This window comes from Thamnophis elegans, chromosome 4 (assembly GCF_009769535.1).
Source record: "Thamnophis elegans isolate rThaEle1 chromosome 4, rThaEle1.pri, whole genome shotgun sequence".
Classification (NCBI taxonomy): domain Eukaryota; kingdom Metazoa; phylum Chordata; class Lepidosauria; order Squamata; family Colubridae; genus Thamnophis; species Thamnophis elegans.
Window position 1 is genome coordinate 120,766,888 of NC_045544.1, and position 26,901 is coordinate 120,793,788.

Genomic DNA, 26,901 nt, shown 5'->3' on the forward strand with positions numbered 1-26,901 from the left:
GCATTAGTGCACTTCCTATGTTCTGAAATACAATTCCCTTGCTGCTAAGGCTAAAAAGAACTGCAGTACAAAACACCTGTACTGTAGGCTTAAGGCAAACTATAAGGCATCTGCAACTTACAAAAGGCAATTAACAAATTTGGGAAACAGCCAAAATTTAAGAAAGCACTTGGGCTGACTGGGAATTAAGACATGAACAGTGAAGGAAGCCGCTGATATGAAAGTGCCACATTTCTTAAGGCTTTTTATGCAACATGGAGAGAAAAACTCTTTCTGAAACACCCTTGGAAGAAGATAGTATGTAAACAACTAAATGGTTCTCCTGGATTTCTTCCAAAACCATTTTTTTTTAAGAATTACTGATTACCTTTTTTCTGTGGTTCTTCCTAAAACAGTCCTCTCCGTCAGTTGTAAAAGTAGGATCCAGTCCAAGATTCATGGGGATTCATTAACTGCAGTTAGATAGCTAAACACATTTGCGTAGTCACCAAAAAATGGTTTCAGAAGAGCATGGCAAAAGACCCTCCATCTTCAGCATTTCATTTCATCTTTACTAATGAAAAGATCCATTCTGATCCCATGTATCCAATTTCTTCACTTCAATGCTTCACCGAAGAGTGATTAAAGAACATAAGATTTTTTTTTCAATAGAAGCAAATGAAATGCCAACGCTTGTCATTTAAAGGCAGAAATGTGTACTTCAAAAAAATCAAGTAGTTGAACTTCTACAGAAAGCAATCTGGACATCTGTTCATCTCGGTATGAAATACTATTATCAGAAAGGCAGCAAATGCTAACAAAAGAGTGAAATGAAGAGGATCCTTTGTCAAGGACAGGCCCTAATGTAGTTTATGATCTGACGCTGGCCTTTAAAAAGCACAACTGGTTCCGCCTTATTATCCCAAATGCTAATTCCATAAGCAAAATCCAGAACAAATGTTAAAGAGTTTTCCCCAATGACAATACAAAACAAATCAATTATAATGCAACTTGATTTTCTTAAAGGCCACCGCATTTTGATCATGACAAAATTATAAACAAACAAAAACATAGAAAGTATCCCTGAGATACTCATTCGCTACAAAACTGGCAAAATTTCAACTCCATCATTGTAAATCCTCGCCTCGCCTACAACCCCTCTTCATCTGTAGATATGTCACCATGGCCACTACGGTAGGACACAGGTTTACTCTGTACAAGAATCCAAGGCAATAGAAGAGACAACTTTCAGCCTGACCAGCAAGGCTAGCTAATAAACTAAAAGTTTTTCTTTAAAAAAAATATATATCCAAAAAAAGAAGGAATATATATTCTCCCCTTCAAGGATTTAGTCAAAGAGAAAGGAGAATTGAGAGAAGCAAATCTCTCTTCCTCTTTAGATCACCTTGTTTATTTACTCCAGAGGGGAAGAGCCTCAATGTCTTGGAAACATCAAGAGTTTCTTTATGCCCTGTCAAAAGCAGACAAAGAAAAGGCATGTTGCTTTCTAGATCTACTGAGGATGTCCAGCTCTCCAGGCACTGTAGTATAATGCACAGTATTAGTTGGGGTAGGCAGCCAATCACAGCTCAATTCTCCGCAGCCCTCCATCCTTCATCTCACCTATCATCTGTGGGCTTCTTAAGAATGGGGACTGGGTGGCTCTGGGACTGGTGCTCTCTGTCACAGTGGAAGAATATTAGTCCTGCTTCCTGTGCTTTTAAGTCCTGAAAACGTGGACAGCTCTTATCACGTATTGCCGGCAGATGGGACACTCATTCATACGTTTCCCACACTTTGTGCAAGTCACCATGTGGCCACACTCCAATAGGACACAGTCAATGACGGAGTCCATACAGATTTTGCAGAGATTTTCTTCAGAACCAGGGAGGGTGGCATTACCAGTTGGAGCTGGAACAACAAGAAGAGGAGAAGGATTTTTAGCATGGGAGACTAAAATTTCTGGCAGGAAGCAAAAGAAACATAGAGTGACTGGGTTTGATTCACTCAGAACAGGGGTCTCAAACTCAAGGCCCGCAGGCTGGATCCGGCCTACAATGTGGTCAGATCCGGCCCATGGGGCCATCCTGGAAAATATAAGGGGCTAGCCCACCTCACTTCAGCCCAGTCTACCCATGTCACTTTGGCCCAATCTACCCAGTGCAAAGAGGAAACATCAGGCCAGCAGTTTGGGGTGTGAGGTCAAGCTGACCATGCCAACCCAGCTAACCACATCCACCCAGTTAGCCATGCTGTGAGTGGCATCCAGCTGACCACACCCACCCAGTCAGCCATGCCCACCTGCTCCCCCACCCAAGGTCAACCATAGCCCTGATGTGGCCCTCAATGAAATTGAATTTAACACCCCTAACTTAGAACATCAAAAACAAGATAATAAAGTGTACCCCACTTGTGATGCCGATCCTCTGTTTCTACCTACTGCTTTAGAAAAGATTGCATGCTACCAACTCAGATGTTTCTACCTGCTTTCTTTTATTTTCCAGTTATTCTCTCCTAGGTTCACCCTTGCTCCTCAGCATGTCTTTCCCCCCTTCAGAACAAAGGTGGGTAGGAATTTGCATGAAACACAGATACACAATGCCTCTCCGTTTCTATGTATTTCTCTTTTGTGACTATCTCCCTGGTGGCGCAGTGGTTAGAATGCAGTACTGCAGGTTACTTCTGCTGACTGCCGTCTGCCTACTATTTGGCAGTTCAAATCTCACCAGGCTCAAGGTTGATTCAGCTTTCCATCCTTCCAAGGTCGGTAAAATGAGGACCCAGATTTTTGGAGCCAATATTGCTGATGTTTGGAAACCGCTTAGAGAGGGCTGTAAAGCACTATGAAGTGGTATATAAGTCTAAGTGCTATTGCTATCTCCACATTCTGCAACAGTTTCAAGACTATATGGCATGGTTCTTGAACATGGTCATATGCCCAGGAAACTGAGAAGCATGTAGGCTTATATAAGACATGCTTAATCATGTCTACTGTAGATGAACTCATGCAGCATACTAAGATCCATTAGAGTTGATTTTAATAAAGTTCATAAAATCATGTACAATGGAAGTTTACTTCAATCCTCGGCCTAGTATAAAATCCACCTCTGCATGCCTGACAGATGATCCTTCAGCCTTTGTTTGATGATGTCTAGAACTCATTACTTCCTATGGCAGCCTGTTCCATTGATCTAGAATTCGTAGAGTTTGATTTTTTTGAGACTTATTATATTATGGCAAACCAGCCTGATAATCTATGATTCAATGCACCGTGTGAACTTAGAAAATGAATTAATTCAGTAATGCTAAGAGCACCATGCATTTGGGTTTTTTCTTGTCTAAAATGCTATTTTATTCATTCCTATGCATTTATCCTATAATTTTGAACTGCTCCATAGGCAGAGAAAAAGTAGCCAATCTAAAGTAATTTCTGGGGCTTTCATGAAATACTTTGCCTATGGTTTTCCATTCTGCTAATACAAAAATACACAATATTAATGTATATAAAATGCATTTATACATGACTCTGTGTGTGTGTGTGTGTGTGTGTGTGTGTGTGTGTGTGTGTGTGTTTTAGTAACCCAAACACTAAAGCATACATGGATTTTATTGGCTCAAATAAAGAAACCAAATTACATTGATTTAAGACTACCAATTTTCCTGGAAGACAATAAGTGTTCCTGTTTAAATAGTTGCAGCCTACAATGTTGAGAAGACAAAGAAGATGCTTACCAGTTTGATCGTCAGTATCTGAAACTGAATGAGAAAAGGGGAAAAAAGCATGAATTAGGATCAGAGGTGGTATTCAGCATGTTCTGACCAGTTCTGGAGTAGCAGAAATTTTGAGTAGTTCAGAGAACCGGTAAATACACCTCTGACTGGCCCCGTCCCCATCTATTCTCTGCCTCCTGAGTCCCAGCTGACCGGGAGGAAATGAGGATTTGCAGTAACCTTCCCCTGGAGTGGGGAGGCAATGGAGATTTTACAGAATCCTTCCCCTACCACGCCCTCCAAGTCATACCCACACAACCGGTAGTAATCCCACCACTGACAAGGTTGCAAGGAAAATCAATGGGCTTCCTTCATACTCTCCAACCATCACCCTACTTTCTACCTTTCCACTTTCCACTGTTTAAGGAATTGGATAAAAGGTGGAAAACGTTACTTGGGAAAAGGACAGACCCTGGTTATTGCTGTATCTGTGATCGTCAAAGGAGAAACAAACCATTTACCATTCTGTTTGGCTTAAGAGGCAACGGAGTGAAATATTGCAAGAGCCCAAAGAAGCACTGGTTGCATTCAGGCCACAGCCTGAACCTGAACAATGAATTAGTCTTCTGATTTTTCCACTATATTTAAATTATTAAGTTAAATGACAAAAGCAGAAGTTTTACGTTATGAAAACCTATTGAAGGTTATTAACCAAGCTTATCAGATTTAAATCAGTCTAGCAAACGTACAAAGGCATCCGCCAGATTGCTTGACCTGGTTAAAGCATGTTGTATAAACACAGCTATTGATCTGCTCCGGTGCCAATGCTCTTTCTGTGTCAATGAACCCAAATCAACCAAAGGAATTGCTTTCTCCATAGGGATGCTGTAATTTTAAAACTCCAAACAATCCCACCTAACTGTCCTTAATATCTACAAATCAAAAACAAGGAAGGAAGGAAGGAAGGGAGGAAGGAATTTCATACCCAGCTGCTGGAGGTCCTTCTCTTTGTAAAGGCGGGTCACTCTCTCCATTAGCTCCCATTTCTCACAACAGCCCTTGTAGTTAACGAAGTTGCGAGCCAGGATCTCTTTCAACTGCCTTACCGAGAGGGCATCAATATCTCTCAGGCTTGTTAGGTCAGAGAGAGATGCCCTCCGTCCCGTAACTAGGTTATCTTCTGAATCAGTGGACTGAAATAGAACAAATGAAACATTCACCACAGGAATGAAGTCAAGCAACCGAGACCAAAGTTAAACACAACTTTTTGATTTTGTTTTAAAAAATTAAAAGCTACAGCAGAAAAAATAATAGTAATAATAATAAAGCCACAACAGTAAGCCATAACAACAGTCTCTTCGTTGTGCTCAACACCCACAAATGAGGGCTTGCCCATCTCCCATATGGACGTCCCTTCCTGTGTGTCCCAACAAAATCAGCAACTCCAATACAGGTAGCCCTCAACTTACAACAGTTCATTTAGTGACTATTCAAAGTTACAACGGCACTGGAAAAAGTTACTCGTGACCATTTTTCACACTTACGACCGTTGCAGCATTCGCATGACCACATGATCAAAATTCAGGTGCTTGGCAACTGACTTGTATATTTATGGAGGTTGCAGTGTCCTGGGGTCATTTCGCGACTTTCTGACGAGCAAAGTGAATGGGGAAGTCAGATTCACTTAACAACCATGTTACTAACTTAACAACTGCAATGATTCACATAACAACTGTGGCAAGAAAGGTCATAAAAGGTCACTTAACAAATGTTTCACTTTCAACATAAATGTTGGGCTCAATTGTGGTCGTAGACTACCTGTAGACAGTGCCACATCATCTAATGGGGTCCAGGAGGCAAGACTTTTTTTGTCACTGCTCCTGCCATTTAGAACAGCCTCCCTCTGAAGATTTGTATGTGCCAATACCTTTCCCAACGTCCTTTTTTTTAAAAAAGGCCTTTGGTTTAGATCAGGAGTCGGCAAACTTAAACACTCAAAGAGCCATTTGGACCCGTTTCCCATAGAAAAGAAAACACCAGGAGCCACAAAGGTCCTAACCGGAAGCCCCCTGTTCAATTTTGGAGCTGACCGGAAGTTCAGTTCCCCCACCATAGAGGCTCCTCCTAGCGCGGTGTACTTTTTCTTCTACCTCTCATAACCGAAAGCCCTATCAATTGTGGAGACAACTGGAAAACCCTCCCCTTGCCATAGAGTCTTCTCCTGGCGCACTGTGCTTTCTCCCCCCCGCCCCCACTGGAACCTCTTCTCAAAATTGTGGTGCTGACCGGTGAAGGAGCCGCAGCAGAGGGAGTAAAGAGCCACATGCGGCTCCAGAGCCAGTTTGCTGACCCCTGGTTTAGATGATTGGGTGAGTGCCTTTAAGCAGAGATTGGGGGGGGGGAGTGGACTGCAAGGATGTGTCGTTCCCTCAGATGGTTAATGTTTTATGTATGGACGTTACTTTATGTCATATTTCTTTTTATGTAATTATTTCTTTTAACTTTGTGAAGTCCCCCTGCAAGTTGTTTTGGGGTTGAGTGGTCTAGAAAATGATAAATAAATCAATAACAAAAAAAAACCACCATGTTATTCTATCACATGGTAAAATTGCTTTGAGGGTCAATATTGCTTTAAAAAGTACAATTTTTACAAAGGTCTGTATCTGTAAACGGACATACGCCTCGCCTGAGCAGCACAGAATATGCTCCATTATTGGGGTTCAGCAAATGGGGAGCAAGAATGCAGGGGAGTACTGGGATTGCCATGTCTGAAGAAGGCAGTTTAAGTTCTGTGTAGCTGATTCTGCTGCTGGAATGAAGCGGCTGAGGGTTTTATTTTTAAGCCACATAAAGGAATCAGGAGCAGATCCTACCTCTTCCAGCTCCATGCTGGCACTGATATTGTTACCTAGTGTGGTAATGAAATGTCTCCAAGAAAGCAACCCAGCTCAGAGACCATCAAGGACCCCACAGTTCCAACCCCGAGCTTCAAATATTCTTCTATCTGTCTTCCAGCTTCAAATCTATTCCAGAATTGCACCTCTTTTCATTTCCAAGCATGTAGTTATTTCTGTAGCATCCTCTGCACTTAAAAGGACTTCACCCATTTCTGGGTTAGGCCTGGAGTGTTGACTTGGACTGTATCAGCTATAGCAAGATACAGCCTTCCCCTTTTCGGCCTCTTCATCGCTGAAAAGCAGGCCGTTGACCTTCTCTTACCTGCGTCTCTTCCTCAGGCAGGTTTTGCACTCCGCTCTCAACTTCTGCCATATCGTCCTGGCTCGGCAGCACATGCCCATTTGCCTAAGAAGAGAAAGTGTAACTGAACTGTTCAGAAAATGTGGGGAGGAGGCTGAGGAGAAGCTTCCCTTCAGCTGGCCTTCACTTGGCTCACTCAAGGGATCATCGAGAGCCCGAGAAAATGCACAGGGCCATAGTGAGAAGGCAGACTATCCTCGGTGCTTCAAAACCGGACAAGGAATTTTGCTTTAGGTTGAGACCCTCACCTTGTTGTTGGCTAAGCCCTGTTAGGACTGCCTTGGCTCACGTAGGAAAGCCCTTGGGTGGTATCTCCAAGGAAGCAGAGCCAGGACAGTCATGATGGAGCTGTAGGGAGCTAGCAAGAGACGTGCTATGAAGGCCTGGCTCTGCTCTGCTGCCTTCCATTGTGACACAACCGTGACATCATGGAGAATGCAAGGCATTATTTTTTTATGACACAATACCAAAGCCCCACAAAGGCCCTCTCTCTGGAAGCTTAGCCATGCATCTCCCACACCAAGGTCTGAAAAGAATGAAGTCCTGCCGATTTAGGATTCCCTCGACTAAAAGCATCTAGCCACGTGCATGTCCTTCAAGCCACCAAAAATCCACCGTGAAGCCCACCCAGGTTAGAACGGAAGTAACTCTTTTTAACCAAATTGGGAGGATGGGAGCGGAGTTGCAGAATGTGGAAAAAAACTTTTGACATGACCTGGGCAAATGGAGGAGGACATCTTTAATCATAAAAGTTGCAATTCCCTTCCTGCATTTGGCCAGGGGAAGATTAACTTTTAGGTAATCTACTCTCTGGAAAAGTAAAAAAGGGAAGTTAAAAGTCTTCTGTAGGGAAACTCTTAAGCTCAATGCAATCTTCTCCCGCTGCATGGGCCAGTGGTGGCTTTCAAAATTTTTCGAACCTACTCTGTGGGTGTAGCCTCCTTTATGGGAGTGGCTTGCCAGCCATGTGACCTGGTGGGAGTGGCTTGCCAGCCATGTGTTTCCCCCCCCCCTCTCTCTCCCTCTCCTTCCTTTTGTCTCTCTGTCCCCTTTTTCCTTTTTTTCTTTCATCTCTCTCACTTTTTCTTTTTTTTTTCTTTTTTTTTTCTTTCTTTCTTCCTTTCTCTTTCTCTCTCTGTGTGAGTGTGTGTGTGAGTGTGAGTGTGTGTGAGTGTGTGTGTGTGTGAGTGTGAGTGTGTGTGTGTATCAGTGGTGGGTTTCAAAAAATTTTGGAACCTCTTCTGTAGGTGTGGCCTGCTTTCCGGGTCCACTAGTGGAACCTCTTCTAACCAGTTCGGTAGATTTGACGAACCGGTTCTACCGAACTGGTGCGAACTGGTAGGAACTCTCCTCTGCCATGGGCCTTCATAATAATAAACCCATAAAAACTGGACAAATATTTTATGGAGGGGAAAGCAATTTTGTACAGATGTTACTAACAAAAATATGCTCTAAAATGTAAGACTAAACACTGGCCAGAAATATAATTTCTTCATAAGTTTCTCAGACCTGTTTGCATCCCGTTCCCGAGATGGGAGATGATTTTGCATTATTTTCTCTTAGAAGTGTAAAAAAATATATCTTAGGAGGTAGAATTAAGAGCAGGATGGGGTGGGGGAGGCAGAAGCCACCCTATACTGAAGTGCTAGACTTCCCATATCTCTGCCATTACGAATTCTTTTAAAATGAAACAGACACAGCAGAGCCTTTCCCAGTCCCTCAGTTCTCAAAACAGGAGAGAGGTAGTGACTAAGCCAAAGGGATCAGAGAAACCTGGCTAAGTTGAAGACTCTGGCCCACCCAATTTTAAGAATAATTCAAAATTAAGAAAATTATCTAAATCATGGGTGTCAAACATGTTGCCGTCACGTGATGTTTTGTGACTTTTTCCCCCTTCACGGAGCTGGGGTGGGCGTGGCCTGCACGTGATAATCCCTCTTATAAATTACTGTTTTTTTAATTGAAGATGGCAGGAGGCTGAACCTGGGAGTTCTGCACACAAAATACACATTCCAAATATCTATGTTGAGCACAGTGGTTAGAGTGCAGTACTGCAGGCTAATTCTGGTGACTGTCGGCTGCCTGCAATTTGGCAGTTCAAATCTCACCAGGCTCAAGGTTGACTCAGCCTTCCAGTCTTCCGAGGTGGGTAAAATGAGGACCCAGATTGTTGGGGGCAATAGCCTGACTCTGTAAACCACTTAGAGAGGGCTGTAAAGCACAGTGAAGCGGTATATAAGTCTAAGTGCTATTGCTATCTATTTTCTCTCCCACTACATTGTATAAGCCCTTTTTTTCAAATTCCATACTCAAGCAACATCATCACATCGGACAACAGCAGCCAACAGGACCTTGAACTAAGACACATAAATAAGTATCCTGGTACCTGGACCAGGGTAGCAAAGGCATCCATACCTGGGGATGCTCCTCAGTCTGCAAGGCAGGGTTGGTGGAAATTTGCTCGGGAGAGTAATCCTGTGAAACTGGTGTCGTTGTACACTCCTCCTGGGCAACAGAAACTGGTGCTGGGCAAGGAACCTGGGGGGCCCTCTCCCTTTGGGGATCCAAGGGCTGCTGACTGATAATCAAGCACACCAGCTCGTCTTTTTCACGGCACATCTCCGTGGAGATCTCCCGGAGCTCCAGATAATCTCGCAAGTCCTTCACTTTCATTTTGATGAGTTCTTCCCGCTGAAAAGCTGTAGCTCGGAATCGCTCACAGAGGTGGCAGAGGCAGGGGCTGCTCTCGGGCTGGTGCGAACAGGAAGGGCAGAAGCTTTTCTTGCAGTCCAGGCAGACGCGCTGCTCAGCAGGGGGAGCAGAGGAGAGAGAACGTCAGGGGGAAAACCAAACCACAGCGCAGAATACATGTTTTGCACCCTCTCGTGACACCATCCTTGTGAGTATTGAGATCATGCAGTCTGTGAATCATCAGAAACACGCAGGCAAGCTAACCATCTTCCTATCAATCCCCAGAGGGGGAAAAAAACCCATCAGATTCCCACATTCTGGTTTGGCATGATTTAAGTCATGAGAAGGCAGTTTCACAGCACCACCTTCTGTGAGGCAAGAAGGGTGCGGAGGAAGCCTGCTCAATTTTCCAGTCTAGCTACTCTGTTAGTCGCTAAACATTGGTTGCTGCTGCTGCTGCTATCTGAAAATATATCCTTATGGAACATTTAGCACCTCAGAAGTGAAACACCAATATTAGATCCACACAACTAAATCAAAAGTGGAGTAAATTCTGCTCAGTCTGTAGCTCTCAAAGCTCTCTTGGCTGTAGCTTGAAGGGCAAGCAGAGGAATGAGGAGAGAGAATATAGAGAAAAACCCAAAGGATAAGAGGCAGGGGTCAGCACAGTAGGGCAATGGACAGAAGACCCGTGCTGAGGCAGAAAACAGCAATGGAACACTTACACTGGAAAAACTAACTGGCAGGCTGCTATTTACTGAGACATAATTATCACTATATATGGACTGGAATTCAGTCAATGTGTGGGATTCCATTACTGGTGGTGGTTTTTTTACAACAGCAAACCATCTTCGCAAACGAACTTGCAGTGTCCATACTTGCTATGATGCCCCTTTGTCTTCTCAAGAATACTTTCAGAGCCTGACAATATTACTTAATCTTCTCTTACTTTTGTTATTTTATATTATGCTGTTTTTATTTAATTATCACAACTCATTAAATTTATTATGCACATTCCTGTTACTTTGCATAAACTCTCTCCAGCTTCTCTTTCTCAGTATATCATGCTGCCTGCCTTCCATCAAATTCTTCCCGTAGGCGCTTATTCTACCATTGGCCCATCCTCTGCCTCAGAGGTCGCCAAACTTGGCAACTTTAAGACGTGTGGACTTCAATTCCCAGAATTCCTCAGCCAGCCAAGTTGCCAAGTTTGGAGACCCCCTGCTCTACCTCACATAATGTACAGGTCACATGCCTATTACAACTTTCCACTCGGTGCCTAACATAAACAGGTTCAAAGGTGATCACAGGCATAACAAATATGCAAAAAGTCTCATGCGGTCTAGAACTCTTTGCTAAATTTGAACACTTGGAAATTTTTCAACTGCCAAAGTGTTGGCTTTATTTCTAGTGCAAGGCAACACCAGAGAGCTTTGTGGGTACAGTCACTCTGTTCCTCCTGAAACAAAATGTAAAATTTGGTCAAGTCTCTGCATTAAGCACTTGATTCATCAGGAGCACAAAACAATCAAAAAGTGGTGTTTTCCTACATCCATAAAAGCATCTCCCAATTTTAAAAAATTCCTCACTGGGGACCTAGATGGGGGAATACCACACTGAAGATGGCTACTAGATGTCACGTTCCGGCGTTCACATTGCATACAAACAGAGATTCAGTTTGTTTGGTGAAAAACTTTTATCTCTATCTAAGAAACTACGTGATAACCAGCACTAAATGACAATGATACAAAAGTAATCAAATCCAAGTCAGTTTTAACCAAGTTAACACCATCACCCATTTATATATACACCCAGCTCCACCCACAACTCCACCCAGATGACACCCATCATCACCAATCACCATGACCCACACCCTCAGCCACACCCCCACTCAGTGTCATCATAGCCTCTTTCCTGGTTAGCCGCATCCGAGCAAAAGAGTTACATCAGAGTAGGCAGTTGCACCCAAGTAGAAGAGCCACATGCAGCTACAGGCTCAATCGACATCAGAGAGGCAACATCAATGTGGCAGTGTTAGTGGCTTGTAAGCATGGCTGAGTGGGCATGGTGATGGACAGGTTCCCCCAGCCTGAGGGCTGACACTAGATAGATTGATAGCAAACCCCACCTGTCCCCTCACTCCTAGCTTCCCCTCCCACCCATTATTCTCATTTAGCTGTGTTCTCATTGTTGTTGTTTTTAATTGTTTACTAGCTGATAACCGGGCATTGCCCAGGAATTTATTTATAGTGGGAAAATGTCCGGAGCAAACATAATTCCTAATGTTGGATTTTCCCCCTTACCAGAGGGAGCCCCCTTGTGGAGTACTGTGAAGCCATTACCATGGCAACTCCACTGCGCTGTATAGTAGAAGCCATTTTAAGGCACAACAGGCTGCATCTTAAGAGAACACACACCCCGAGCGGTTTTAGGGGTGTCTTACCCCCACATTTATGTTTTTCCAGAGAGTAAGTCCTTTGTGTTACAAGTTTGGTTGAAATTGCTTGAGATGTTTCAGAATTATGCTGGCGCGCGTGTACACACACACACACACATATATATATGAAGATGATGATTCTATTGTTCCATTGCTTTGCTACCCTTATGTCTACACTCCTTTTCATTTCTCCATTTTTACTCTTGTAAGCTGCCTAGAGTAGCCCCACCATGAGATGGGTGGTAAATAAATTTAACAAATAAATAATAAAAATGCTTCCAAAACAAACAGCCTGAAAAACTTATGGTAATTACGTCTTCCCAACTCAAAAAGTTCTGGTCACTTTGGGTCAAGTGTTTCTCAATTTAAAGTACATGGGAAATGAACCAAAGGAAGTGTTGTTATCCCACAAGATTCCCTGAGCAACTCATCAGGGCTCACTACTTTGACTAAAGAACAAGCAAAGCAAAATCTTTCTGCTTGAACCACTTCTCATGCAAATGAGAAAATTATGTTCCTTGTCAGTTCAAACAGGACTTCTGTCACGCATCATCATTATTCCAATGGAGTCCAAGCTAACTTAATCTCATTAAATTGTGTTCACAGCTATACCAATCCTTGTTATCATCCATTATGAAGGAATTAAAGCTGATAAATAAAGATAACTCCTGTCATCAGAGTGAATGATTTCCCTTCTGGCACCTGCTTTCATTAACATCTGCTATATAGATGTATCAACAAAAGTGGCAGATAAACAAAGGGGAAAACACCTCCTCTGAAGTTTTGCAACACATCCGGACTTGTCTAAAAGCAGAAGGAATTATATTTCTCCCTTATTTTTGCTTTCTGTCACACATAAAAACTACAAAATTAAAATAGATCAGCTGAAACTTGTTGTGAGTTCCTATTTAAGATTAAACCCCAAGATACAGAAAGTACACAGGCTTTATCGTGCTAATCCATTGTATGTTAAATTATAACTACGCCACAACTAATGACATGACACACACTTTTACGCTGAACTCACCTTCAATAACCCATATTTTAGAGCTAAAAGTAATGCTTAAAAGCAGTATTTTTCAAACTTGGCAACTTTAAGATGTGTGGACTTCGATTCTATGTGCCATTTTAAAGCCCACTTCCTCCACTCAAGATATATATGCCATGGCAGTATTAATCCAATTTAACTATAATATACTATTGCGTGACCCGTCAAAACCGCGCCCGACTAAACCGCGCCCGATTAAACCGCGTCACTGATGTCATCAACAGGGCGACAACAGCCAGCGCGGAGAAAGAAGGGCGCTTTAAATAGCGCTTTGAAAGAAAGCCGATTCAACTTAAGGTAAGGGTTAGGTTTAGGGTTACATTAAGGGTTAGGGTTAGGGTTAGGGTTAGGTTTAGGGTTAGGTTAAGGGTTAGGGTTAGGTTTAGGGTTAGGTTGTTAGGATTAGGTTTAGAGTTAGGTTTAGGGTTAGGTTAAGGGTTAGGTTTAGGGTTAGGTTTAGGGGGGTTAGGTTTAGGTTTAGGGGTTAATTTTAGGTTTAGGGTTTACAGCGTGCTTCTGTCTCCGCGCTGTTGTCGCCCTGTTGATGACATCAGCGACGCGGTTTAGTCGAGCGCGGTTTTGTGGTGGAACCATCCTATTGATGCGGGACGCAGTAGCTCAGTGGCTAAGATGATGAGCTTGTCGATCAGAATGGTCAGTAGTTCAGCAGTTCGAAACCCACTAGTGCCCCGTAATGAGTGAGGTCCCATTACTTGTCCCAGCTTCTGCCAAACTAGCAGTTCAAAAGCACATAAAAATTCAAATAGAAAAATAGGGACCACCTTTGGTGGGAAGGTAACAGCGTTCCACGTGCCTTCGGCATTTAATCATGCCAGTCATATGACCATGGAGACGTCTTTGGACAGAGCTGGCTCTTCGGCTTTGAAACAAAGATGAGCACCACCCCCCTAGAGTCGGGAACAACTAGCACATATGTGCAAGGGGAACCTTTACCTTTACCTATCCTATTGATAATACATGCTTATATGCTCCCAATGGGACAATAACCCCAGATCAGAGTCTTCTGGGCTGAACTGGACTTGATCGCCCAGAATTCCCTTGCCAACATAATGCTGCGAAGTTTGAAAAAACTACTTTAAACCTATTCAAACTTAGAATGTAAAGTAGGCACTCCTTAGAGCACAGGTGTCAAACTCGCCCACGTGATGTATCATAACTTTTTTTTTCCTTCAAAGAGCTGGGGTGAGTGTGGCCTGCGTGTAACACATCCGGCCCATGGGCCGCCAGTTTGACACCCCTGCTAGGGTAAACATGTGGCTCCTGAATTAAATGCAATGAAGATTTAAAACTTCTCTTCCAGGGAAGCTTTTAAAAATTAAAAGCTCACATCAAAAAGAAAAAAAAAGATTCTCCTTCCTTTTAACCTTTGCAAATGGAAGCAAATTTTGAAAAACCAGCTGTTGAGAGGGAAGATTCCATTTCAGATCTTGGCTTTAAACAATTAATATAAGTAAATAAGCAAGTCAGTTGCAAACTACAATACACTTATATCGTAATTCAGTCTTGATTATTGCAAGTTTAACTCCTCCAGAGTTATTCCAGTCCCCATCTTTTTAAATTGGTCCACGTTTCTTCAGTTCATTAAAGCAGACCAAATCCAAATGTAAGTTCATAGCACTCTTGGAGATACTGACTACTTCAGGATATGAGTCATGCATAAAAAACGGATTGTTAATGTTGCTGACAAATATAACATGTAAACATATAGCTACAGGAACCTTAAATGGTGACTGTAGGAGCCCAACTGGATCATACCAAGGGCCTATTTAGTCCAAGTAAAATCCACTTATGGCAGGCCTCTGATCTGGGTGGCAGCATCAAGATCTAGCTTGCCTGATGCTGACTAGAATCGTGGCACGACAAAACCGCGCTCGACTAAAGCGCGCCCGATCAAACCGCGTCGCTGACGTCATCAACAGGGCAACAACAGCGAGTGCGGAGAAAGAAGGGCACTTTAAATAGCGCTTTGAAAGCAAGCCGATTCAAGTTAAGGTAAGGGTTAGGGTTAGGGTTAGGGTTAGGGTTAGGGTTAGGGTTAGGGTTAGGTTAAGGATTAGGGTTAGGTTTAGGATTAGGTTTAGGGGGGGTTAGGTTTAGGTTTAGGGGTTAATTTTAGGTTTAGCGTTTACAGCATGCTTTTTTCTCCTCGCTGTTGTCGTGCTGTGATGACGTCAGCTACGCGGTTTCGTCGAGCGCCCTTTAGTCGAACGCGGTTTTGTGGTGGAACCAACTAGAATAGCAGGCAGAAAAGTCTATGGGGCATAGTAGTTAAGATATTATACAGGTAGTCTTCAGCCTACAACAGTTCACTTAGTGACTGTTTGAAGTTGCAATGGCACTGAAAAAATTGATTTATGATCACTTTTCCATACTTATGGCCATTGCAATATCTCCATGGTCACATGATTTACAGACTCACATATATGACAGTTGCAGCATCCCGGGATCATGTGATCCCTTTTTGTGACCTTCTGATAAGCAAAGTCAACGGGGAAACCAGATTCGCTTAAAGACCGTGTTACTAAGTTAACAATCTGCAGTGATTCACTTGACAACTGTGGCAAGAAAAGTCGTAAAATGGGGCAAAACTCACTTAAACAAATGTCTCAGTTACCAACATAAATTCTGAACTCAGTTGTAGCCGTATGTTTTAGGACTGCCTGTCCTGGCGTCAGGGAAGCCCAGAAGTTCATAGCTACAGTGGTTCACTGGGTGACCATGGAGCAGTCAATCTCTCTCACACACAAATCTATTTCGGGTTGCGGTGAAGAAAATGGAGAAAGGAATGTTATGCGCACAACCCTGAACAAATAGCAGACCATAAATCCGAGAAACAAACAAGAGGCGGCAATAAGGCACTGGGATTGGCGCTCCTGGCAGCTGCCCAATGCTGTCAGTTGCTGAAGTCGCTCCCAATTCTTTGTGTGTGTTTGTGGGGATGGCCGGGGGCGGGGTGATCAAAAGGCCATATGCCCATTCAGACATCCACCTCCCACTTTTCCTCATCGCATTTTGTCTGGGAACGTGGAGCAGGTCAGAGACTTTTGCTGAGAAACTAAAAACTTGGACTCCTGCCACCTCTTGGAAGGACTTTCCAGGAAAGGGAAGAAAACAGCTGGGAAAACCCATTGAAATACAAATCTCTTGGGAGAAGAATGTGGATTAGGTCTTGTTCCACAGGACCCCGGTGGTTCTGGAGAGGTCAGATGCCTAAGAATTTAGTACACAAGTCAAGGATAGCTATAAAATCCAGCTTCTGCTTTCGCCTTTATGAACACCAAGGCAATAAAAGCATACGTGCCTGAGGCTATTCTATTACTCAACTTCTGGATGTATTTCTATGGACAATACTCTGGCTAAGTGAGTACTCTTACCTAAGGAGATGGGACTATGTCTCTTTCACCCATTCGGAGCAATCTCCCACCATCATTTGCACTCTAGATTAGTGTTGATTTTCTAAAGAAAGGCCTGTCTACCCAGAAGTTCACAAAAAAGACAAATTTGATCAGCAAAGCATAAGTCACTAGGAACATTTTGCTACAAAAGCCTGCAGAAGTGAGGATAAAGTATCAGCTGGGCTTGTAATTCAACCTGTAGACCACGGGTGTCAAATTCACCACATCACGGTGCCATCATGTGACGTTTCATGATATTTTTTCCCTTTGCTAAGCTGGGGTGGGTGTGGCCTGTGTGTGACACATGCGTCCCGCGGGCTGCCAGTTTGACACCCCTGCCGTAGACTAGTATTTCTCAATCTTAGCAACTTTTAAGATTTCAAATCCCAGAATCCCACAGCTGTGCATTTTAAAGCTGCCAAATTTGAGAAACACTTCTGGAAACCAGTAGTTCTCAAAATGTGGGGGATACCTGGGAGATTCCCAAGACCCTTTCAGAGGTCTATGATCTCAAATAAATGTTTTTAACATTTCCCAGTTTTGATTTCTAAAATATTAGTATTGATAGATAAAACCATATAAAACTCTTTGGGGTCCTCAATTATTTTTATAATTGAATGTAAAGGGGCCCCAAGACAAAATGTTTGAGAAATGGTTGCTGCTGTAGGCCTAACCTCACAACAGCAACAGGGGGGCCCTCGTGCTTCTCTTCTCAAGACGCAAAATTAGTTTGTCTCAGTTGTAGTCTCAGTTGCTCAGACTCGGCTCATATCATGAGATGGACAGCAAATAAATTTAAAAGCCAGTATGACAAAATGTTCATTATAGCTTGGAAGAGAGGGTGCATAAATAGATAGAATGTAGAGGTTTGCAGAATTTATCTGGGTTTGGTTCCCTTTGGAAGAAAACCACAATACACCTAGTTTAGGTTCTGAAACAGCAGTGATTATTTACTGTGACATACACCTCTATAGCCCTCTATGTTGTTTGCATTTCAACTTTTATCAACACTGCCTGTTTCCTTAGAGATAAAGTAAGATGAAAGCTGTAATCTAAAACTTTATGATAGCAGCTGCCTGGCCATCCCTGGAATATCCCAGGGAATTCGGTAACATACCACATCTTACTTTTGTTCCAATTAGAATCAGTAATTCTTTCAACAGGGATGAGGTTGGTTTAGTTCCACATAACCTCTTCCCAAAACTTTGCAGTCTTCAGAGAAATTAGGTCTACAACTCCAAGTATTATCAGTGCTAGGTAATGAAATGTCTTCAAGAAAAAAAGCCAAGCTCAGAGAACACTAAAGAGCCCACATTCTGCAAGTACTCTGAAATTCAGCATTGTTTTCAAGTAGAGAAAAAAAAAACAAATCTGCAGGATCATCTTGAACTGAACGTGCTGGAATTTGTTTGGAATCCAGTATGTAATAATTGGATCCCCTAGTTTTGTCTCTAATTTTGTAGCTGGTCACTTGGCAACATGGTCTTAAAAGTAATTCCCGCTAAAACCTTTTCCATTTTAGAGCTGTACAGCTATTTTTTTAGTTGGGGTATTTTGAAGCCATATAGAACAGTTGAAGCCTGTTCTGTATGTCCGAGGCGGTATATCTAGAACTCTCTTTTTTGCTTCATTTTTTTTCCTAGAGCAGGATAAAAGGAAGGTCTATGAAGATGGACTAGAATTCCAAGGTGAGGAGATTAGTATATCTAAGGAGCTTTTTCTAAACCCACAGCTTTCTCTTCTGGCATTATGAAAGCTGTTACACCATGTAAACAGAGTAAGAGAGTCTAATATTGGACTTCAGGCCAGCATGTCAGGCCTCAAAACCACTTCAAAAGTTGCCACTGGTTTAATTATTACTGTGACAGGAGGGAAGGTTATTAAACATATGAAAGGTGGAAGGAAAGAGAAGAAGAGGATGAGCAGCAAGAAGGTGGATGGACTCAGTTAAGTGACGAGGAGTGCACCTTTTGGGAGACCTGGAAGAACAGGTTATGGAGAAGATCTATGTGGAGTCAAAAATGACTTGATGGCACATTATCAGTTAATCAAATTATTGGCGATGTTTAATTTAGGGTTCAATATAAATTAAGTCAAATTTAGTCTTCATTCTGGCCTGCCTACACTACTCAGTGGCTAAGTGTGGCTATTGGTCTGACAAGGGTGGTTTGTCCCTGCAAAGTGCATGAAGTAGATTTAGATATTGGGAAGAATTTCCTGGAAGCCCTTAGACAGAAGCTAAGTAGGCTTCTGCCCAAAATATTTTGGCAGATCTTGCCCTGGGCAGGATCTTGGACTAGATGTTCTCTGCAGTGTTTTTCAACTCTAGGATTTTATGCTTTTAACTTCCATGAAACTACATATGCCAACATTAAAAGCAACAGTAGGAATTGGGTCTTCTACCCCTGAACTATTGAATTATTCCCATCAGTGCCAATCAGCATGACCCACTCAGATTACAATTTGGGAATCCCAAATGTCTGATTTAATCTTTCTATCTTATTAGATGCAGCTCAAACTTTTCTTTAAAAGAAGTCCACAACTTTTCTATTTTGCAGCTTGATCTGTTCCACCATCTGATGTAAGGGTTTTAAATCATAGGAGCGCGGAGCGCTTCATACACTAAAATAAGGCTAAAAAGAGGCCTTCTTCCAATAATTAGTCCCAAAGGATCTCATCACTCACCTTAAGGAAGGAGCTGCTGAAATGCACCCCACAGGCTTTGCAACTCTGCTCTGAAGCTGTGGGAGATGGGAAGGAGCTGTAGCCAGCATTGGAGTATGCTCGAGTTCCTGGCTGCGGGCAATGTGGCATGTCTTCAGGCTGTCCATTCAGGCAAAACCAGTTGCAACATGCAGCCCACATGATAGCTGTGAATTTTTCAAACAAAAAGTCAGTCAACAGAAGGAAAGAGGCTGGTTTTCTTGGCTTGAAGGAAGAACTTAGAAAGCCAGAATCTAGACAACCAAGGCATAGATTTTTTTTTCCTGGGATTTAAAGAGACTAATTCTCCTTTTACAGAGGTGATTCATTTCACAGCATAACAAAATGGGTCAGACTCATTAGGAACAGAGAAGTATTACACCTCATTATCATACAGACATACAGATACACACACAAGGGATCTAAAGCTCAGCTGTTCACAAGTAAGCTATGCTGGATCACTCTCTATACTTCTGTTGTTGTTAGTTATGAAGTCATGTCCAACCCATCGCGACCCCATGGACAACATTCCTCCAGGCCTTCCTGTCCTCTACCATCCTCTGGAGTCCATTTAACAGCTACTGCTTCGGTGACTCCATCCAGCCACCTCAATCTCTGTTATCCCATTCTTCTTTTGCCCTCAATCCTTCCCAGAATTAGGCTCTTCTCCAGTGAGTCCTTCCTTCTCATTAGGTGGCCAAAGTATTTGAGTTTCCTCTTCAGGATCTGGCCTTCTAAAGAGCAGTTGGGGTTAATCTCTTCTAGGACTGACCGGTTTGATCGCCTTGCAGTCCAAGGGACTCGTAGGAGTCTTCTCAAGCACCCTAGTTCAAAGGCCTCAATTATTTGGCGCTTAGCCTTCCTTATGGTCCAACTTTCACAGCCATCCATTGCAACTGGGAAAACCATAGCCATGACTTATACACACTTTTGGCAGGGTAATGTCTCTGCTCTATAGTTCTAGTTTTCTTAAATGGGGGAAATATATTTTTCTCAGTTAAAATCTATTTATTTTAAATCCCAAAATACAACAATCAAAATGTGTGCCTTCTAAAGTAATTCTCTTATAATAAACATTTTCCCAACCAATAAAAATACCCTTCAATAAAAGGAAAGTGGAATAATTTCATCCATGCCTTTCTTTTTAATAGTAATTTTATTAACAACCAATTTTATCAAATTGTACACAATATTTTAGTAACATCATTTTCCCTTAAAATACAACAATGATCTTCCCATATCCCATCTCTTACCTATAAACAAATCCTTAAAGTCTCATTATACCAAGAAATTCCAGAAGAATTCTAAATTTGGCATTAATTGTAAGTATCCTTCCCATGGGAAATGCAATGTTTTGAATTCTCTTAAATAACATGCTAGGATAAAACTTTGAAGACTGGACACTAGAGGGAACCAGAAGGAATTAAAGATTACAATTGAAAGAGATGAATATTTAAAGTTACGAATACAGAATGGAGCAAAATATTTTAAAATTGGGTGTATTGAAGGATATTTTTGAACAATGTGTGCCGAAGTTAATTATAATAATATCTGGCTTTATAGATTATATTTAGAAGATGTTATGGAAGAGGAACAGCTTTTACTGAACAAGATTGAGACTGAAAATGGATTTAAACGTGACAGGATATAAAAATAAAATGGAAAAAGAAGTTGCCTTGAATATACAAATGAAACCTACTGATAATAATTAAAGGGGGCAAAGAAATAAAAAATCAAAAGTATGACCTGGATAACTTTCCTATATTGGATTTATAAAAAAGACTTTTTAAATCTTTGAAGAATTTTATGAGAAGGGACAAAGAACAATGAAATCAAGTTCAGCACATTATTTGAAGAGATTAAAAATAAAGACTGTTAAAAGTAAATGAATATAAAGTTGGGTTTATTTGATCAAGTTTAAAATAGATATGTTATCTCTGATAATCCTTAATAGACTTTCGCTGAACAGCCTTTTTTGTTGTTCTTATTAAGAAAATTTATCTACTGAAATCAAACCAACCAGAGGAAAAATATAAATACAATACTGAAGGGAGTTTGCATTATCCTGGGGAAAGACCAGGCTGTTTTAATGAGTTGTGCACAGATGCAACAGTCATAGCCCATGTGCTCCAAAATATTTTTTCTAAATATTCCAATTCCAATATTCCAAAACGACGACAGAAAATATTTGTAACAAAATGTTCAGAAACTAAATTGAAACAAGCTTGGAGAGTAAAACCACTGCCAAATTCCAAACCAGTGTCTGGTCAGTATCCAAATGCTATTCTCTGGAAGAACGTATGATGCAAATCTCATAAATTAGTATGAAATGACATGTTCCCATGTTTATAATGCAAAGGATCAGAGTCTGAGCTACAAATTCACAAATCTCTTGTTCAAATCTCCCCGAACCTATCAATTCCCCAGACTGGCTTTGGTTTCTACAAATCTGAGCAAATTGGAAATACAGGTAGTCCTCGACTTACAATAATTTTAGCGATCATTCAAAGTTACAACAGGACTGAAAAAAATTACTTATGACCGTTTCCCACACTTATGTCCGTTATGATCACATTATCAAAATTCATATTCTTGACAAGTGACTCGTATTTATGATCGTTACAGTGTCCTGGGATCATGTAATCACCTTTTGCGACTTCTGCCAAGCCAAGTCAATGGGGAAACCAGATTCACTTAACAACCGAGTTATTAACTTAACAACTGCAGTGGTTCGTTTAATAACTGTGGCAAGAAAGGTTGTAAAATGGGGCAAAACTCACTTAATATCTCTCTTAGCAACAGAAATTTGGGGCTCAATCGTGGTCATTAAGACAAGGACTACCTGTAATATACTAGCCTGCCTCATATAACAATACTATGATAGCATTGGCAACCTTTCATAAGATTGCTGTACCTGTGTGATGATATTTTTAAAAATATAGTCCAGTTGTCTACTTCACAAATCACCTAAGATTTGAGGGTACTTCTCTCCTTTTCTTAGACAAAGAAGGCCAAGTGCCAGGCCTGGTGGAAGCCATCTTTTACATTGGGCCTTCAGGCTTGCCACAATTAATGCTGTGGGAAAATGGGAGGTGGGATTATATGGAGTATGGGGGAGATATATAGTCTAAATAAGATTCCTTTCTCAGAGAGTCAAGGACACATCGCTTTGCAGCTGCAATGGTGTGACTGAGAGGCATCTCCAGTTTTGAACGGAGCCTGTTTGGGCCATGTGATGGACATGTGGGTGCTGGGCAGGGACTTGAACTTTCTTTTGGGTGGGGGAAACCTGGAAACTTTCAGATTCGGATTTTCCCAGATGTGCCAATATGACATCTCTAATAAAGTGGAACTTTGAGGAAACTCAAGGCTCGGAGTCTTCTTTCATTAGGGGTGTTACCCTGACACTAGGATTATCTAAATTGTTGCTCCTAGATTTACCTGCCTTCCCCTCTTATCCCATTTAGTATTGCCCCTTTAAAGAGAGAGTTCCAGTAGAACTGTCTCACTGGATCATTACCCAAACATTGCCTATGAAGAACAGCTGCCAAGAGAGATGCAAAGCAATAGTTGCTTCCTTAAGTTTCCTGCAATAGCACGCCTGCTCCATGCACCCCATAAAGAGTTTAGAAACAATTTCAAATGCAAGAAAATGGAATTGAAGTACAGGTAGTACTCAAATTATGACTGGCCACTTAGCGACCATTCAACATTATGACCTACCTGGAAAAAGTAGAAGACCCAGATCCAAAGTTCCAATGATAGTTTCCTCTCCCACTCCCATGATCATGTGATCATATTTTGGGTGCTCAGCAATGTGGCCACATTTACAGTCTTCTGCAGCATCCCATGGTCACGTATCTTACTTGCACACTTACTTCTAATTTTTGGCAAAACTGAGCCTCAGTGAGCAATGGGTCTACTTAACAATTGCTGCAAAAAATTGAATAGATCACAGGGCCAACCTGTTTTACAAACATTTTGACTTGCAATCGTAATGGCAACCTCCTATATGATTGTAATTGGAGGACTCATAACTTTGAGTAGGTCACGATAAACTCTTTATTGATAAAATCTCTTTGATTGCATCATCCATAATTGGCGTAAAATAAATATCGGTAAATTTAAATCACTCTCAACAAGACTTTGATGACATAAATACACCCAATCCCTTTGTATAACGGCATCAAGCAGCTTTGGAAGGAGGCCGACATAACCAGCTATTATATTTCGGCCTTAAGTTCTTGCACCTACTGACATAATCTCTGAATTTAAATCAAAGGCAAAAGGCAAAGAACAAAGAGAAATTTTGCATCCTAGATAATAAATTGTGGAAATATTAAGAGGGCATAATAAGTAAACTGCCCAGTAAAATTATGATAGTAGCAACTACCAACAACTAGAGTTTTAGCCTATTATTTCCTAAACCTCAAATGCTCTGGGCCAGTTTTTGGCAATTATTGTTGCGATAAAGATTTCATAGTCACATGGCGCCAAAACACCAGAGAGAAAGAAGTGAAAGTTAAGACAGCTAAACTATTACTACATTTAATTAAGGAAGTAATTGCAATAAGAAAAACTATATGAAAGGTCAGATGATTCATCTCACAATGCACAGACATGACTAGCCACAAAAATTGCCAGGAAATTTCAAAAAGCCTGGCACTCTGACAAATCAGCCCTCAATCAACATTAACAATCTATAGAATATGCAAAAGAGATAATCCACCAGCCCAAAAGAGAAAAAGACTCCAGCACCTCTCCACCAGTAATCAGCATCCAGATCAACACAGATTAACTCCAAGGTTAACCAGACCAATGATCAAGTAAGCAATACCCCAATCAAGAAACTGCCATCAGTAAACAGCCCAACCAAAGAATCTCTAAAACCGCCCCTCCCACAGAGACAGCGAGACAAGACAGCAGAATATAATCTGACGGCAAACAATGCTCCTTACTAGCACTGATGATGTTACCTATTAGGGTAATGAAATGTTTGGAAGAAAACAAGCAAGGTCAGAGAGCACCAAGGATCCCTCACTAAAATTTTATTCGGAGCCCAGTTCAGGAGCCAGTTCAAGGTCGATTTGACTTACTTCAGTTAAATTCCAGTTATTCTATAATTAAACCAGACAGCCCCGCACTCAAGAGAAGGAATAGCTCCTTCCAAGCAAATGATTAGCTAAACCCAATACTCAGCAATCCATCTCCAATATAACTAACATGTTTTAAGACATATCCTACCTCACAGTAGTTCAGCTCATCTTTATAAGAGACAAAAGAATTTTCTTCTTTTACAGGTTAGAAATTAAAAAGTTACAGAAACATAGTATATGTACATAACGCATGAAATAATTTGACTGACAGTGTCATAAATTTCACGCAGTCAGAATAACTGCACAGAATAATTGAAACTAATGTAAGGACACTCACCCCCTTCTCAAAAGTTATCAATGTCACTTGAAATGTTTATAGGTAAAGGTAAAGTTTCTCCTTGCACATGTGTGCTAGTCGTTCCCGACTCTAGGGGTTTTTGCTCATCTCTGTTTCAAAGCCGAAGAGTCAGTGCTATATCCAAAGAAGACTCCGTGGTCATGTGGCCAGCATAACTAAACACCGAAGGCATACGGAACGCTGTTACCTTCCCACCAAAAATGGTTTCTATTTTTCTACTTGCATTTTTACATGCTTTCAAACTGCTAGGTTGGCAGAAGCTGGGACAAGTAATGGGAGGTCACTCCATTACACAGCACTAGTGATTCAAACTGCCAAACTGTGACCTTTCTGATCGACAAGCTCAGCATCTTAGCCACTGAGCCACTGCGTCCCTGAAATGTGTATATGCACCTGTAAATAAATCATCCCACTGTTTTATCCACTTCATGGTCTCCTATATACCCCCACATACATATCCCTGATCCATGAGATTCACCTTCAGATATCATCAGGGTTTTTTTCCAAAAGCAACACCACCATTACAGTAGTTGATATTTTAGGGTTGGCATGATGCATGAACTCACTATACCTGTTTAACATTATCTGTGAACTAGGATACTTTGGCTAGCCATGATTAAAGTCTTCGCCATGAATCAAAGCTTGCTAAGCTAGCAAACCTTGATGCACCACTCATCTGGAATGCATAACCAAGTTCACCAACTCCCTAGGGATGGGTTTGGATTGCTCAAAGCAAAACACAAAATCAATAAACTCTTAAGCAGCTATCAAAACACATGAAAGATGGTATTCTACTGAGAAAATGGGAAGTTGCAAATAACTGGCAGTAATGTGGATTTTACATATTTAAATTCAATATGAGAAATAAATAATAAACATATTTTGAGTTACTTCAGTTTTCGTCTACTAAGTGAAATGGAAGTTGTTTCACTTCCTTTTGCTCATGAGCATTTGTTGTATACAGCTGGAATTTGATCAAAATAATCTTCTGTATTCTAATTAGTGACACAAAGTGGAAGGTAGAGTCTAAATAAGAAATTAACAGGGGAAACCTGTTTTTTAATTGGGCAAGAAAAAAAAACCTAGTGGTTGAATTTAAGCTACTATAAAATGCTACTTTAGTTCTGCCCTGCATATTATTATCATAGCTTTCAAATGGTAGAAAGTGTCATTTTTCAGAATGCAAATTGTACTATGATTTAAAATATTACATTTGTCCTGGCAGGAATCTTTTTAAAGCTAAAACAGGTGTCTAATGTGAGATACTGTACCCACTAGTGACATGTATATATGTATGTACATTTCATAGGCAACTTTTACCAGTCCTTATAGGAAGCTCTGTGAGGCAGACCAATGTTAAATCCATATGGTGCAGTGTTTCAGATTTTGGAGGGGAAGGAGTTAACCCCAATTTTCACATAGTGACCTAACTGTGTTCCTGGCGTCTAATTGTTTGGCTTGTCAGAATAAACATTTAGTTTGGTAGAAGGTCATGAATTAATTAATGCAGACTAGAAAGCAGGAAGTTGTCCTGTTTCTACTGAATGTAGTTACTGCATTGTAGTTGAATGTTAAGCTAGAATAAGACCAAAACAGTATCTCTGTCATTCATAAAGACAAATTGTCTTGGTTCACATACTGCTGAAGCCAAAATATGATTTGTTTAGTTTGGTTTTAATGGGTTATGAAGAGTCAGCCAACTGTGATTTATTTAATAAACTATTGTTATACAAGCCATAGCTCAAAAACATGTGAGGCCAGTTATATATTCCCTCTATTTACATCCCTCTGAATACAGAAAGAGAACTTGGCAAATCCCAACAAGCTAAACAAGTTGGGATTATGTGAGCAGACAGATGAGAACACCCGGAAATTCTAGATTTGCAGTCCTAATTCAAATATGCACAAAGAAGATAGTAGCAAATGTGTCCCCTATTGCTACCATCTGAACTCAATACAAAGCAGTCTTAATTTTTTTCCTCTAAAAATACTCACTAAAACACACAGAATCTTATCAAGAGATCATATAAAAGTCACAAAAATAAACATTAGAGCTAAAAAAACAAACCACCTTTACATTTACCCCATAGCCTTTTTTCAATCAGGTTGCAAGAATACTCAATACCTGTGAGATTCCAGTAGGAAGCAAGGCTACCATGTAACTGCTAAAAGGAGAAAGGTATATCCATCATCAAGAGCTGAAG

The 26,901-nt window shown here is 41.2% G+C and overlaps 1 protein-coding gene across 4 annotated transcripts in view; it reads right to left on the minus strand.

The window, feature by feature from the left end:
- Positions 1 to 560: 560 nt before the first annotated feature.
- RFFL (ring finger and FYVE like domain containing E3 ubiquitin protein ligase) overlaps positions 561 to 26,901 on the minus strand; it is a 47,178-nt gene continuing 20,837 nt past the window's right edge. For all 4 annotated transcript variants that reach the window (XM_032216507.1, XM_032216506.1, XM_032216508.1 and 1 more), the window contains 6 exons: positions 19,226 to 19,410; positions 9,364 to 9,750; positions 6,910 to 6,993; positions 4,676 to 4,883; positions 3,712 to 3,735; positions 561 to 1,890 (listed from right to left, as the gene is read on the minus strand). In XM_032216507.1, coding sequence (XP_032072398.1) covers positions 1,700 to 1,890; positions 3,712 to 3,735; positions 4,676 to 4,883; positions 6,910 to 6,993; positions 9,364 to 9,750; positions 19,226 to 19,405 — 1,074 coding nt within the window. In that variant the 5' untranslated portion in view covers positions 19,406 to 19,410 and the 3' untranslated portion in view covers positions 561 to 1,699. The remainder of the gene's footprint in view (positions 1,891 to 3,711; positions 3,736 to 4,675; positions 4,884 to 6,909; positions 6,994 to 9,363; positions 9,751 to 19,225; positions 19,411 to 26,901) is intronic.